General features: G+C 38.3%; 1 protein-coding gene across 2 annotated transcripts in view; it reads left to right on the top strand.

The window, feature by feature from the left end:
* The window catches only part of EPRS1 (glutamyl-prolyl-tRNA synthetase 1), a 71,583-nt gene that overhangs the window by 45,047 nt on the left and 10,724 nt on the right, over positions 1 to 15,812 (top strand). For both annotated transcript variants that reach the window (XM_042925000.1, XM_042925001.1), the window contains 10 exons: positions 4,889 to 5,122; positions 6,160 to 6,422; positions 8,497 to 8,548; positions 9,451 to 9,660; positions 10,089 to 10,161; positions 11,669 to 11,748; positions 11,982 to 12,083; positions 13,066 to 13,221; positions 13,705 to 13,902; positions 14,380 to 14,553. In XM_042925000.1, coding sequence (XP_042780934.1) covers positions 4,889 to 5,122; positions 6,160 to 6,422; positions 8,497 to 8,548; positions 9,451 to 9,660; positions 10,089 to 10,161; positions 11,669 to 11,748; positions 11,982 to 12,083; positions 13,066 to 13,221; positions 13,705 to 13,902; positions 14,380 to 14,553 — 1,542 coding nt within the window. The remainder of the gene's footprint in view (positions 1 to 4,888; positions 5,123 to 6,159; positions 6,423 to 8,496; positions 8,549 to 9,450; positions 9,661 to 10,088; positions 10,162 to 11,668; positions 11,749 to 11,981; positions 12,084 to 13,065; positions 13,222 to 13,704; positions 13,903 to 14,379; positions 14,554 to 15,812) is intronic.

The raw sequence follows: 15,812 nt of genomic DNA, 5'->3' as shown, positions 1-15,812 counted from the left end.
ACATTTCTCTAATTTGAAATCTAAATGAATGCAGTTTGAACATGAAATTATAGTGTTGCTTGAAATGAGAGTCAGAAAATTAAGGGCTTTATGGAATACTTAACAACACTTTAAACTCTGGGACCGGGTTTGGCAAACTGTAGTCTGCACCTGTGTTTTGTAAGTGAAATTTTACTGGGACACAACCATGCGTTTTAGTTTACATATTGTCTAAGACTGTTTATGGGCTATAATTGCAGAGTTGAGTGGTTATAACAGACTCTCAAAAACCTACAGTATTTTTTATTGACCTGGCCCTTTACTGGAAAGTCAGCTGACCCATCTCTTTAGAGGACAGAGTTTTGAGAAGCTTTATGGTAATGACTTTTTTAATTGAAAAAATAAATGGCAGCAAAATCAAATGATTATCATGTTAAATAAAAACAATTTAGGGGCACCTGGGTGACTCAGTTGGTTAAATGTCCGACTTTATCTCAGGTTATGATCTCACAGTTTGTGGGTTCAAGCCCACATTGGGCTGGCTGCTGTCAGCACAGACCTGTCTTGGATCCTTTGTCCTCCTCTCTCTCTACCCCTCCCCTGCCCATGCTCTCTCTCTCAAAAATAAAAGAAAAACTTAAAAAAACAAAAACAATTCACAGTTGTTGCATCTTGTCATTGACAGCCTCTTTTTGTCCGATCCCGTCCCAGTGGACAGATGTTGATCATCTTTTACTTCTGCACTTACAGCATTTCAGTTCATGGCACGTTATTTATGCCTCCAGTAATTCATCTTCAATATTCCACCCATCTGTGCTCTTTTATATTTTACACCAGTGTTTGTGGTTTTAAAACCCAAATCATAGCTTATCTGTATTTAGCTTAAGGAAAGGAAACCCCATCGTTCTACCCCTTTGTCTGGTAAACAGGCTATTCTAGGAAACCACTGCCCCTCACCCCTACCCCAAATAGCCTTAAGAATTCTAAGGCCAAAAAATAAAGATTGAAGGGGGAGAATATAAGAAGAAACAAACCCATCCTTTTTCTTGACAGAGTTTGAGCTTCTTGTTTAGGATTTGTATGTGGTGGGTTTCTGCTATATCTGTATTTGGTACTTGATGCAAACTTGCTTTTGCTCTAAACAAGTATAAAACCTATCCATCTTGTCTGTGAGACCGGACACTTCACAAGACTGACTACAGCTTAGGGATCTTCTAGGAAAATCTGAGGAGTTTGTATTGATTGATTTGTGTCAGAGAAAAGTAGCAGATACATTGTGATTTAGGTAAATGAACTATTAGCTGAGAAACAGCAGAACAGGTGTTCCAACCCGACTCTAGTCTGGGTCCTCTGTTGTGCTGGATTGGCTCCTGGGATTGGGGTTCCATAATTGGGCTGGTTGGGATTTCCTTACAAGGTTGGGATTTAAATAAATTTAAGTAGATTTAAATAAAATTTATTTAAGCTAAATACAGGTTTCTAATTAGTTGACTTAGGAAAAAAAAGACCCTTCTTTGAAAACCTGTGAACTTTTAGTTCGCTAAATCTCCTAGCAGACTTTTTTGTATGAGACCGGCTTCATTTCTTTCTCTCCTCAACTTGGGAGGATTCCTGCTTTGGATTGTCATCCGTCCCCCCCACCCCACCAAGTGAGAATCTGCTTCCGGAGTCATTATCACTGATGTGTGCAGGTGTAGTTCTCTCAAATTATGTTAGAAAGGAACAAAAAGTGGGAGAACGTTTATTATAGAATTGGAAAACATTTTTTTAAAAAACTGTTTTCGCTGATAATTAAAGTGCTCAGGCCCTTTCGAAAGGTTCTGTTCTTAAATTTTAAATTGGTAAAGTTCTAGGTTTTTCTTACTAAAGGTCTTTCTAGAACTTTCTAGAAAGGTTCCATCTAGTGGCTGCTGCCCACATGGCTGTTTGGGTACTTCTCAATCTGCACACAGCCCTATGAGTCAGCTCTCATCTGCAGATCGTGTTTACTTCCTCCAATTCCCATCTTAAACTTTCCACAGAAGTGTTCGTGTGTAGGCTGTTCCTTTCTCATTCATCTGCATCAACAATTATTTACTGAAAACTTTTCGTGTTTGATTTGGCACACGTTAGATAAGTTTAAAATGATCTTTGTCGGGGCGCCTGGGTGGCTCAGTCGGTTAGGCGTCCGACTTCAGCTCAGGTCACGATCTCGCGGTCCATGAGTTCGAGCCCTGCGTCGGGCTCTGGGCTCTGGGCTGATGGCTCAGAGTCTGGAGCCTGCTTCCGATTCTGTGTCTCCCTCTCTCTCTGCCCCTCCCCCGTTCATGCTCTGTCTCTCTCTGTCTCAAAAATAAATAAACGTTAAAAAAAAAAATTTAAAATGATCTTTGTCTACTAAGAACTTAAAATTTATCAGCATATGCTTTGTAGGGTTCTGTTGTTTACTCTTGTATGGAGTAGTACCATCCAATTTCCCTTTGTAAATGCCTCTTATTCCAGAAAACTAGAATATTAAAAGATATTTTTTCCTCATTGTAGGAGTCATCATTAAGTAGAATCAAAGATATCTTTTGAAAATGCCGTTTTCGTGGCATGGCAGGAGTGAACGGGACACTTAGATCATTGTTTCATACCTTCTGTGATGCTTGGCAAACTGAGGGTCAAGATCACAGACTCTAGAATAAACCCTAGATGAAATCCTGGCTCCACTGCCACTTAGTGTGTAACTTTGGGTAAGGTGCTTAGTCTTTCTAAGCTTTACTTCTTGTATAAAATGAGTCGGTTATTTTGAGAAATAAAATGATCCACGTAAAGCACTAAGCATAACGTCTAGTACGCAGTAAATAAATAGGCCATCAAATGATAGTGCTAATTTTTTTATATTGATAATTCTAATTCAAGAATCTTTAGATACCTTCTAAGTCATCAGATAAAACTGCATAGGGAGTAGTATAATTTCATTGTTTTGAAAAATAACCTGAATAGAAAACTTGGTTACCCACAGTATTCCATTTCTCGGTTGGAGGGGATATAAGTATATATAATTTAGTCTATTTTTAGAATATCCTATAATAATGAAGTGATGGACACGTTAGAATTTTCTTCTTTATAATATTTTGAATTGTAATCTTGCCCAACAAGGTTTTTTTTTTTTCTTCATGAAGTGTGTGCCATTTGACTTCAGACTCTGGTCAATACTTGCTTATGGTGTAGATTGGAACTTCTTTCAAAGGCCTCTTTTTGTAGAAGTGGTTGCAGGAAAGTCCCTTAACTTTTTTCCCATTTTCTTTCTTTTAGCTGATGGAAGTTTCTTTTTCTTGCTTCTTTTATCACTAAGTGTGTCTTACTTCTTATGGACAGGTAGATTCTGCTGTGAAAATGCTTTTAACTCTTTTTTTTTTAGTTTTAAGTTTATTTATTTATTTTGAGAGAGATCATGAGCAGAGAGAGAGGGAAAGAAGGAGAATCCCAAGCGGGCTCTGCATCACCAGTGTGGAGCCCAACATGGGGCACGAACTCGTGAACTGTCAGATCATGACCTGAGCCCAAACCAAAAGTCAGACTCTTAACTGACCGAGCCACCCAGGTGCCCCCAAAATGCTTTTAATTCTAAAGACAGAATGTAAGCAAGAGACAGGTCAGGGGTACAAATCAGGCAAGCTGCCGGCTTCTCTTTGTGTGATTTCTCCTCTTCTGTTTACTCCTGTGTGGTACCTGGTGTGACAGACTCTACTTCAGTACCAAAACGTTGTATCATAAGTGACGAGGAAATGTCACTTGTTGATTCATAGATGCAAATTCTTTAAAGGTGTCCCGGTGCTTCCTGTATGCTTTTGACCCCAGTTGTGGTAGTCTTCCTGGTTTCTGTTGTGTTGCTTTTAGCTGTCTGGAGCATTGTCATAATGTAGCCGTGAAGCTTGGATAGGGTAATTTTTTTTTTTTTTTTTAACGTTTATTTATTTTTGAGACAGAGAGAGACAGAGCATGAAGGGGGGAGGGCCAGAGAGAGGGAGACACAGAATCCGAAACAGGCTCCAGGCTCCGAGCTGTCAGCACAGAGCCCGACGCGGGGCTCGAACTGACGGACCGCGAGATCGTGACCTGAGCCGAAGTCGGCCGCTCAACCGACTGAGCCACCCAGGCGCCCCTGGATAGGGTAATTTAGAGGCCCTTTTTCTCTCTGATTGATTGATGCCTTGCCTTTTTAGTGGTATCTTGGTCTGTGTTTAGACTAAGTTAGTTAGTACTACCGTTCAGGTAAGGCGTCCAGCTTGGGCCCTTTGCCTGTGTTGTCCTCTGCCGGCATCACAAGTGTCTCAGTTGGGCTGAGTGTTTCATTCTTTTTCATTCTGATTATGTTGAAGTATCAGAGGATGATGTATATAGGTTAATGTCTAATTAAAACCTCAGCACACCTTCCCATTGTATTATAAATTTTTAAAAGAATAATGTAACTGTTCTTTACTTGGGCCCGAGCTGGTTTGTTTGTTTTAATGCTGTATTTAGTGTTTGTTTACTAGGCTAATGAAAATAAGGTTTGTATAGCAAAGCCATTGAGCTGATCTTTGTTCTGATTTTGTAAATGCTGACTCCACTACTTATAGACCCAGGGCTTGGACACTGCCAGTTTGCTTGGATATTCTATTATTTATTTGTCTGTTTACATGTGTAAAATGAGAAATTATGGTACTATATGTGTATGTGTGTTTACTTTTATGACTTGTATAAAGGATTATAATTTGATTTATGTTTTCAACATTTTTTTTAGCTTTGATCTGTTATTTTATGATTGAGCTCCTTTGTTGCTTGGGTTTCTCCGTGATTATTTATAGGAATACTTTGATAGAACAAATGATTTTTAATAATCATTGAAATTTTCAGAAATGTCACAAAGTTTCAAATAATTGTTTTTTGTCTTTTATTTCAGGCTAAAGTAAATGAAGCTGTAGAATGCTTACTCTCCCTGAAAGCTCAGTACAAGGAAAAAACTGGGAAGGAGTACATTCCTGGTCAGCCCCCATTATCTCAAAGTTCAGACTCAAGTGCGACCAACAGCTCCGAGCCTAGGGGTCCAGAAACACCAGAAGCCAAAGTTCTTTTTGACAAAGTAGCTTCTCAAGGAGAAGTAGTTCGAAAACTTAAAGCTGAAAAAGCTTCTAAGGTTCGTGGGATATTTAGTTTGTATTTTTGTTTTTTACATTACAGGCTATTTTCTTTGCCCAAAACACTTTCTCGCCCATCAAATCTAAGTTCTGCTCACGTATTTCAGTTCTCAACTCTGTGTAGTAGAGAAGCCTTCGCTGACCATTTCTCTCCCCAACTAGATTTGACTGGACAGTCTCTTATATAAGACTCTGCCTTTCTCTGGCATAGTACTTAAACCCTGTGTATTTTAGCTGTTGGTTCAATTGTCCGTTTCTCTCTAGGTTGTGAGATCCTGGAGAATGGGGCCCTAGACTCTAGCAGTGCCTGGCTCATTGTAGGCCCTTGATGTCTGCTCTTTGTTTTACTCCTTCTCCTAAAGCTGAATCAGTCTCAAATGGCAGGTTTTATTTATTTTGAGCTCTGGTGTAATTTGTGCTAATTATATTCACTTCCTAGGAGTAGGATTTTTTGGGTACAGATTTGTGAGTGGGAAACAGTAAGTCATTACAGGTTTTGAAGTTTAACCAGTAGTACAGAAACTTGATTACTGTTATTTTTATGATTGTGAAATGCTCAACATGTATAGTTTAATGGCTCCTGACTTAAATTGCAGTGGAGTGCTTGTTACATACTAGTGCTTTCTTACAGAACTTTCTCTGATGGCGGGCGTGTTGTGTAGCAGCTCTGTCCAGTACAGCAGTCACTGGCCGTGCGTCGCCATTGAAGACTTGAAATACGGCTGTTGTGACTGAAGAACTGAGTTTCAAATTTTATTTACTTCACATTTAAATAGCCGCGTGTGGCTGGTGACTGCCGTTCGGATAGTGCAGTTATAATACTGTTTTTCAGTCCCTCTTTTGCATAATTCTGTTCCTGTTTATCATATTTTTTTGTTCTCGGTAGTTAGCATATTTAATGTTCGCCACCCCTACCCTATTCCCCTCTACCTTTACTTGTGTTTTCAAATCTGCTTTTGAAGCTTCGGAGATGGGTGCTTAGTCAGTGATTTGAATTAAATATTATCTTCTCTCTTCCTCTTTTGTTAAACTGAAGGAGCAGGTAGATACGGCTGTCCAAGAACTCCTTCGGCTTAAGGCACAGTACAGATCTCTGACAGGAGTGGAGTATAAGCCTGTCTCTGCCACTGGGGCTGAGGACAAAGATAAGAGAAAGAAAGAAAAAGAAAATAAATCTGAAAAGCAGAATAAACCTCAGAAACAAAGTGATGGCCCAAAGAAAGACTCCTTAAAAAACCGAGGAAGTGGACTGTCATCAAGTGGAGCAGGAGAAGGGCAAGGGCCCAAGAGACAGACCAGGTAACAAAGCGTGGCAGCTTCAGTAGGAGCGAAGCAAGGCTCTGAATGAATTCAGCTCTTAAATGGCTTTTTTAAAAACCAAATTTTGCTTCGTTTAACTGTCCCATGAGGTTGGAGAACGCTGGAAGTATAGTGCCGGCAGACAGCTGTTGTCGATCTTCTGTTTATTTCAATAGGCAACAGATTCGTTTGCTTGGTTCAGGAATCTCAGAATGTAAAAAGCTCAGTGAAGTCTCACTCTTACACTTTTTGTCCTTTCTTCCCGGTTTCTCCTACCGCCATAACGAGTTGGTAACCACAGCTGGTCTCTTCTGTAACCACTGACAGGTGTTCGTTTGGTCACACAGTAAAAACAAATATATGTAAACAATCCTTTTTTCCTCCCTTTTAACACAATTGGTAGCCTGACAGTAGTCATTGCTTTTTACCTTAAGCAAATTTTTTGAATGAAAATCTTTTATGGAATGACAACATCATTCTCAATAGGATTTTAAATTTGGTTGGTTAAATACGAAACGAAGGTGTTTTAAAGACAAAACAGTGGCATAGATGGTGTTTCAGTACGTTCCAGTTCGTAGGAATAATGTGATGCCCCTGTCTGTAATCCCCATGGCAAAATTAGAGTGAACTTTGTGCCAGCTTCCTTTCATGGCTTAATAAGAGGAGAAAGCTGCCATTAGCAACTGCTATTGTGAGGTCTTTTGGTTTTAGATTTGTTTAGCTGATTTTAAAATTCTGCCTCTTAGTTCTCACGTCATACATGCAGTATCTCCTTAAACAGAATATAACGGTGGTTTTTCTTGCCTTTTGACTGGGTGGTCAGATTTATAGATTATAAAATAATAGAAGAGAGAACAGAATCTCTCACCTTTTACCTCTTTGTGAAAGGGTCAGGTTTCATGTAGGCATCTTGTTGAGCTGTGTCAAAAGTGAAATAGCAGGAGAAGTCAGATATAAATACATTAAGATTTTAACCAGTATGCTTTGTTGGTAACTCTAAAACGTAACTAATGGGTGAATTTTCCTATGTGGATCATAAGCCACAGTGCTTGAATAATTACTGATGTTCCAAGAAAAGGATTCTCATCTGGAATAGTTTTTTTTTTTTTTTTTTTAATCGCAGATCTAACTTATTTTAGAAGCATCTGTCTGTGCAACTTTTTTTTTTTTTTTTTAAACATTGATTTATTTTTGAGAGACAGAGACAGCATGAGCAGGGGAGGGGTAGAGAGAGAGGCAGACACAGAATCCAAAGCAGGCTCCAGGCTCTGAGCTGTCAGCACAGAGCCTGACTCGGGGCTCAAACCCATAAACTGCGAGATCATGACCTGAGCTGAAGTCAGATGCTTAACCAACTGAGCCACCCAGACACCCCTGCAACTTTTATTTACTGCAATTAAAAAAAAATTTGTAGGGACACCTGGGTGGCTCTGTCCATTGAGTGTCTGACTCTTTGATTTCTGCTACGTCATGATCCCAGGGCCTTGGGATTGAGCCTCGTGTCAGGCTCCATGCTGAGCTGGGAGCCTGCTTAAGAGTCTGTCTCCCTCTGCCTCTCTCCCCCACTCATGTGCTCTGTCTCTTAAAAAAAAAAAAAAAAAATTGTAGACCATGTAAAGCTTATTTATACACAGACAGCTATTGGTTTTATACTTTTTGTATGTTACTTTCAGTGGGACACTGATCTTGCTAATTATAATTTTTTTTCTGGATTGAGGTTGGTCAAAGATTCTTCTTTTTAGTGAGAGAATCCCATGTAAGTAGATTCTTTATTGCAGATACATTGCCTTATAAATTATAAAGGACTTTGTAAAAGAGATGTCTGCATTAAAATCATAGCTGTTCTTGGGCTTGACTTTCCTAGTTCTTTGTGGACAGTACCTTACCACCTTTAAGAGATGGTGAAATTGTTTTCTAGGTTAAAAACTTTATTTTGGGAATGAATGTACAAGAGAGATACATATGGAAATAACTCATACTGAAGAGAAACTAATCTGTTTTGAGGCTTATTTTCATTCAACCTACAAGCAATTGATGAACGAAGGGATTCATATTTTATTTTTCATGCCTGCAGGTTGGGCCTTGAGGCAAAAAAAGAAGAAAATCTTGCAGATTGGTATTCTCAAGTGAGTATTTTATTCAGTTGATTTTTATGTTTTCAATTTCTCAAAGACTACGTTGTATTTAGGTTCTAACGTTCAAAGTAATAATGTGTAATGTTGTTAGTAATATATAGTATAGTCCTTTAACGTGTCCCAGTTTTCAAAGCATGTTCACATAAAGCATTGAATTGAGAAGTAGCCCTATGAGATAGTCATTATTCAAGGTTGTTTGTTTTTTTTAACGTTTATTCATTTTTGAGAGACAGAGTGTGAGTGGGGGAGGAACAGAGAGAGAGGGAGACACAGATTCCGAAGCAGGCTCTAGACTCTGAGCTGTCAGCACAGAGCCCGAGGCAGGGCTTGAACTCACAAACCGTGAGATCATGACCTAAGCTGAGGTTGGATGCTTAACCGACTGAGCCACCCAGGTGCCCCATGGGGCACTTAGGCTTTAAAAAAAAATTTTTTTTAATGTTATTTATTTTTGAGAGAGACAGAGACAGAATGTGAGTGGGTTAGGGGCAGAGAGAGAGAGGGAGACACAGAAGCAGAAGCAGGCTCCAGGCTCCGATCCGTCAGCACAGGACCCGACGCGGGGCTTGAACTCACGAACTGCGAGATTATGACCCGAACCGAAGTGGGATGCCTAACCGACGGAGCCACCCACGCGCCCCTGTTGTTATTTTTTAATGGTGAGGTAAAGGGATTAATCCAAAGTCACAAAGACAGTAAACAGGAGAAGCAAGAATTGAATTCAGATCTTAAGAGTTTAGGGCTTGGTGTTTCTCAGCCGAGGAAAGTCCATTTTACGGGCACAGTAACAGTGGAAGCCTTCAGATTTGAAGCTTGGTTATCATTCACTTGGCACTTGTAGTGTAATTTTGGTTTAATTTAGGCTTCACAGACTGTATTTTTCTTTTAAAAAGGTCATCACAAAGTCAGAAATGATTGAATACTATGATGTAAGTGGCTGCTATATTCTCCGTCCCTGGGCATATTCCATTTGGGAATCCATCAAGGACTTTTTTGATGCTGAGATCAAGAAACTTGGTGTTGAAAACTGCTATTTCCCCATGTTTGTGTCTCAAGGTGCATTAGAGAAAGAGAAGACTCATGTTGCTGACTTTGCCCCTGAGGTAAGTCAGCTTGCTTTATTTATTTTTACAGTTTCCTCATCAACTCGAAAGTGTATTTTCAGTTCACACTTGAATGGTAATTTAAATGACAAGTTACAACAACCGGTTCAGATAAATACACAGCCATTTAAAAAAAAAAAAAAAATATATATATATATATATATATATATATATATATATATATATATATATATATTTCTGTCTTCAGGGCAAGTTACAGTTCTGTTTGTTACATTAACTGGCTCTTACTTTTTGCTAAACATTTATAAGGACAGTAAGTGTCTACTTTTCTTACCATGAACAGCGGCAATTATTTTAACTTGCCTTAATTTCTCTAGCAAAAATTGAAGTAGAGATTTGCCTGCATTAGTGCTGTTTTTCTAAACTGCTGTTTAAAAAATGTGTGGAAAATGATTTTCTCTTCTTAGGTTGCTTGGGTTACACGATCTGGCAAAACAGAGTTGGCAGAACCAATTGCCGTTCGTCCTACTAGCGAAACAGGTGAGGACGGGCCTTGGAGCAGGAGGGCACTCACTGGGACACTAGAGGTGGCTTCTAGAGTCGAGTCTCCGTGTCTGTTCTGTGATATTTAGAATTCTTGTTGACGGTACAGAGTTGAACGAATGTTGATAAAGGTGAATGTATACTGAAGTTGCGTAGAATTTTATTCTGTGTGCAATAGTCATTAGGACGAAGGTGGTTTTTTTAAAATAAAAAACACAGTAATCATTTTTTATGTGATGCTGTAACTTTTCAGAACTTGCCAAGAATTTGATTCTTGGAATATTTTTTTTAATGTTTATTTATTTATTTTGAGAGAGAGTACGAGCAGGGGAGGGGCAGAGAGAGAGGGAGAGAGAATCCCAAGCAGGGTCCTCACTGTCAGTCCGGAGCCCGACATGGGACCTGAACCCACGAACCATGAGGTCATGACCTGAGCCAAAATCAAGAGTCCGACACTTAACCGACTGAGCCACCCATGCGCCTCTCTTGGAATTGATAATAAATTTGCAAGCACTAATGTTTTATGCCATATTTTCTTAGGAATTTTTAGTCATTTTAACACGACATTCATATTTGTATAGGTTTTTATAGGTTCCTAAGTGACTTCATTTCCATGGTGTGTTATTCTTAAAGTAGTGAGTGGGAGAGGTGGAGGCAGCTGTTGTCTCAGTTGTGGAGGTAAAAAGAGGTCTCTGAGGTTGAGTGGTTTTTCTAAAGTTACATGTAGTGAGTAGGAGTGCCACTTGGAGGTTTTGAGTTTTGGGGCTCGTCAGTGTTTTGCGAAGTGATTATCCATCTTTAGAATGAGGGATTGTTTGCTCTTTATTTCATACTTCTAGGGATAACTCTTGTATAATATAAGGATGCATTATTGAAATTATGACCCCAACTGTTTTCAGATAGGCAGAGTTTTATTTTAGTAATTATAGGTAGTCGTGAGTACCTATAATAAGACCGACACCTTCCCTTAAATTAGCAGTTCATGATAAGAGCTTCCATACTTTGGATAGATGCATTGAATAGGTTTACTCTAAATAGATAAAATCTAACTTGCAGGATTCAGCAAGTTATTTAACTTCTCTATGCTCAGATTCTGCATCTTTAATGATGAGATTCAAGTATCTACTTTGTGGATTGAATGAGAATTGAACAGTATAATGATGCAAAGAACATGACATAGAACATGATATATACTCTAAGATCTTCGCTTAGTGTTTTTGAAAATAAAACAGCTGAAAAGCAGTCAAATTTAATGTCAAATGTAAATCCCAATGTAAAAAGAACATAAAATAAGGTCAAGTTTAGATAGATTTTCTTGACTAATCCGCTTTATGCAAAATATAACAATACCTTTTACTTACCATTACATACGTCAGATACACATTTACACAAACATCATTTTAATTTCTGGTAATTATGTTGTTGGTGTAACTGTTAGCAGCCTTCAAAGAGAAACAAAATCTTCAGTGATTAACTCTGCCTGTATTTGCCTGTATCTTTTCAGTAATGTATCCTGCGTATGCAAAATGGGTGCAGTCACACAGAGACCTGCCCATCAGGCTCAATCAGTGGTGTAATGTCGTGGTAGGTACACACTCTTTCTTCTTCTGTTCTTTCATTCTTATTCTTACTCATTTTTTTTTAAAGCACATTTTGTTTCTCCTGATTTTTATATTCAAGGGATTGGGAGAATGGAAGTATTTTTTTATTACAGTTATGGATTACAATTATGATTTCTGATTACTTACCACATGAAATTGTTAATAAAAATTGAAATGCTCTCCATAATGGTGAAATTATATTCCTGCCTCTTCCAGCGTTGGGAGTTCAAACATCCTCAACCTTTCCTACGTACTCGCGAATTCCTTTGGCAGGAAGGGCACAGTGCATTTGCTACATTTGAAGAAGCAGCAGAAGAGGTATAAAAAGTTATCTTCCATATTAATTATGTTCCATTTCTTTGTCCAGGCTGTGCTTTTTTTTTCCCCCAGCTGTAAGTAATACAGTGCTGTCTATTTGTATAGAAATCATTCAACAAATAAATACAAGTTGAAATATAATCTGATCTCAAAATAACTTTAAAAGATAATTTACTGGTATAATTGTTTTGTTACTTAAAATTTATGTATTACTTGTTAAAAGAAAAAAAAAAGCAAGTTATTTACTTATTTATTTAGAGAACACGAGTGGGGGAGCGCCAAAGAGAGAGGGAGAGAGAGAGAATCCCAAGGAGGGTCGGTGCTGTCACATGGAGCCCAACGTGGGGCTTGATCTCACGATGTGCAAGATCATGACCTCAGTGGAAATCCAGAGTCAGATGCTTGACCGGCTAGCCACTCAGGCAGCCCTTATATTTTCAAATGAAAGTTTTTTCGGACTTCCATGTATAGAGGAAATCTTTCATAAATGTTTCTTTTTATTTTTTTTTAATTTTTAAAAATTTATGTTTATTTTTGAGAGAGAGACAGACAGACAGACAGACAGAGCATGAACAGGAGAGGGTCAGAGAGAGAGACAGAGACCCAAATCTGAAGCAGGCTCCAGGGTCTGAGCTGTCAGCACAGAGCCCGACGCGGGGCTCGAACCCACGAACTGTGAGATCATGACCTGAGCTGAAGTTGGAAGCTTAAGCCACCCAGTGCCCCTATTTTTCTTGTATTCTAAACTTATGAACATTTAAAAAAATTATTCAGTTTCTTTTACCCTACTTGGTTGAATGTTTTTCCATAATAAATACACACTAGCTGCTTTAGCCTTCCCATAAAAAAAAAGGTAAAGGTATTTATTGTTTGAGATGCTTGTTCCACCACATTTAGTTTTAAATAGTACAGTTTTATAGACCTTTAAGAAATAAATACACCATGAATTTTGATCGCTTTCACATTTAAAATGTTGTTACAGGTCTTGCAGATACTTGACTTATATGCTCAGGTGTACGAAGAGCTCCTGGCAATTCCTGTTGTAAAAGGCAGAAAGACTGAAAAAGAAAAATTTGCAGGAGGAGACTATACAACTACCGTAGAAGCATTTATATCTGCTAGTGGAAGAGCCATCCAGGTATCAGCAAAGTGCACAAACGGTTCATAGGGACTATGAGCATAGCCTCTGGGCACATCCAACAGACTGCAGGTCGTCAGAGAAGTAGACCATTTTCAAACAAATCAGTACATTTCATGTGCCTCCTAGACCATATAATTTCAGGCTTCTCTGTCCCATTCTTCTCTAAATCTCTGAGGTCACTTAGTTAAGCAAAGGCTTGTATCCTGAATTACCAAAGCACGGATTCTTTTTTAGCCTTTGTAGTTGAAATTAATCCTATGAAAGGGACTGCTCCCAGCAAATACACTTCTGTAGTGTTTTTTTGACTAATCCTAGTCTCTTTGTTGTATCATTTATGCTTTAAGAATTTACTTAATATAAAAAAATCAAAGAAGCTAAGTTTATATATCTAGTGTCATTTTGAGTGTGTGATCTTATAGAAATCATTTTCAGAGGCATGATTGGGGTTATTAAAATTAAAGCTTATATTTCTATTTTTAGGGAGCAACATCACATCATTTAGGGCAGAATTTTTCCAAAATGTTTGAAATTATTTTTGAAGATCCAAAGACACCAGGAGAGAAGCAGTTTGCCTATCAGAACTCCTGGGGCCTGACAACTCGCACTATTGGTGTTATGACCATGGTTCATGGGGACAACATGGGCTTAGTATTACCACCCCGTGTAGCTTGTGTTCAGGTAAGGAAAATATTTCTGCTTATCATTCCTTTTATAAAATACAAGCCCTGTTTACTAAAGGAAATTTGAAAGGGTGATTTTCTGAGTATCATTCAGGTAGATTTTGCTAATATAGAAACAACATAGAGTATGATCTGTTAGTATTGTGTAACTACGTGTATCATTTCTGTTATTGTTTTTTTTGCTCATAATTTTTAGCTGCTTTCTACGTAAAACTCTTTTAGAAATCATTTTTTGAAATGACTTACAATAGGTTTAATGAAATATAGTAGGTCAAGTAAAAATGCATTTAGCATAGAAAAGTAATGCAGCTGAGTGCTACACGTTCAGTGGAGATGAGAAATCACATAAGTTGATCCGTGTTAAAATTTATAGTCCCTAGTTGGTTTTGACATCTGGGTGTCCCGCAGCGGTAAGACTTCATTACCTTTGTACACTGTTTCTTTGTATAAATTTGTGACATTGTGCTGGTTCTAGGTGGTGGTTATTCCTTGTGGCATTACAAATGCACTTTCTGAAGAAGACCGAGATGCTCTGCTTGCGAAATGCAATGATTATCGAAGGCGGTTACTGAGTGTTAATATTCGAGTTAGAGTTGATTTGCGAGATAACTATTCTCCAGGTTGGAAGTTCAACCACTGGGAGCTCAAGGTAAATTCTTCAGTTGTATCTTTCCCTTCCACACTCCCAGTTTGGAGTTAGAGCTTCTTTATGCATATGCTTTTGTGAGACATAAGGCTTCTCATTACATTTCTCTGTTTGGATAGTTGTTTTTTTTCTTCTTCACTTAAACTTCACTTAGACAAAGTCCAGATCTTTGTTACAGCGAGGGATACCTAAAGCTTACATATTTTCTAAATTTAAAATCTTTTCTGTGGAAGCTTATTTTTATCGTTAGAATAAAAATGATCTTAAAGACCTTCTATATGATTAATAAACTTAAGACTGTTATACAAAAATGTTTACACCAAGAATTCATATAATAATAAGCTATTTAAATATTTAAGCTATTTAAACAGTAAGACTGTCAGAATAACGGTGCATGGTTATCACCTAGCTGACATTGTAAAACATGAGAGATTATCATCGTATTTGGTTTTTCACACCACATTGTTTTGCAACACCAATTTGTTGGTTTTTATTTTGTATATTCAAGGCTAAATTCTGGCTTAATGTTTTAAGACGAATTTCATTTATTGCACATTGTCATTAGTAGAATATACTGTTAATTCCATTTTGTAAACTTCTGGGATTTAACTTGATTTCATATGCTTTATTTAACAAGGGAATCATATTAGATTTAGCAGTGAGGAGTCGAGAATTTATAAACTTACAATCCAGGAAACATGCGAGAAGAGTAGTGACACTGCAGCTGCAAGCTGGTCCCAAGTGTGGAAGCTCAGCAGGAGGGGGATTATTCGGTGTGAACACACATAGGGTTCCCCAAATTGCTATTAACGGCCCACTTTATTTTAACTGGCCCCTAAGGTAAATCTTCTGTGCTAAAACTTAGTAGTTATATTCATTCTGCTTCCCTTCTGTGTAAAATGCTTTTTCCTTTACTTACTCTCCTACGTTTAATGAAGACTTTAAAGATAAATGTTTTCTCTGCATGACTTGCCTTTACCTGCAGTGTTTTTTGCTTACTTAGAAGTAACTGTTGTGTGATTCTGGTGGCAGCTCGTCTGAGCCCATGAGTACTTAGAGGAGAAACTTACTCTGCTGCTGGCTGGATTGAAAGGGGAAAAAAAGGCATCCGTATTCCCTTCTCCCTTCTGTGTTGTTCCCCTTTGTTCTCCCTTCTTCTCTTAGAACCGACTTGACTTTGTCCCCGTCACTCTTCTTTTTCATATCCTGCTGAACCTGTACCGTGAAGGGGACCTCTTAGTAGGAGTTGGCTCCCCCACAGC

The sequence above is a fragment of the Panthera leo genome, chromosome F3 (genome assembly GCF_018350215.1).
Source record: "Panthera leo isolate Ple1 chromosome F3, P.leo_Ple1_pat1.1, whole genome shotgun sequence".
Taxonomy (NCBI): Eukaryota; Metazoa; Chordata; class Mammalia; order Carnivora; family Felidae; genus Panthera; species Panthera leo.
This window is presented reverse-complemented; position numbering and strand designations above follow the sequence as displayed.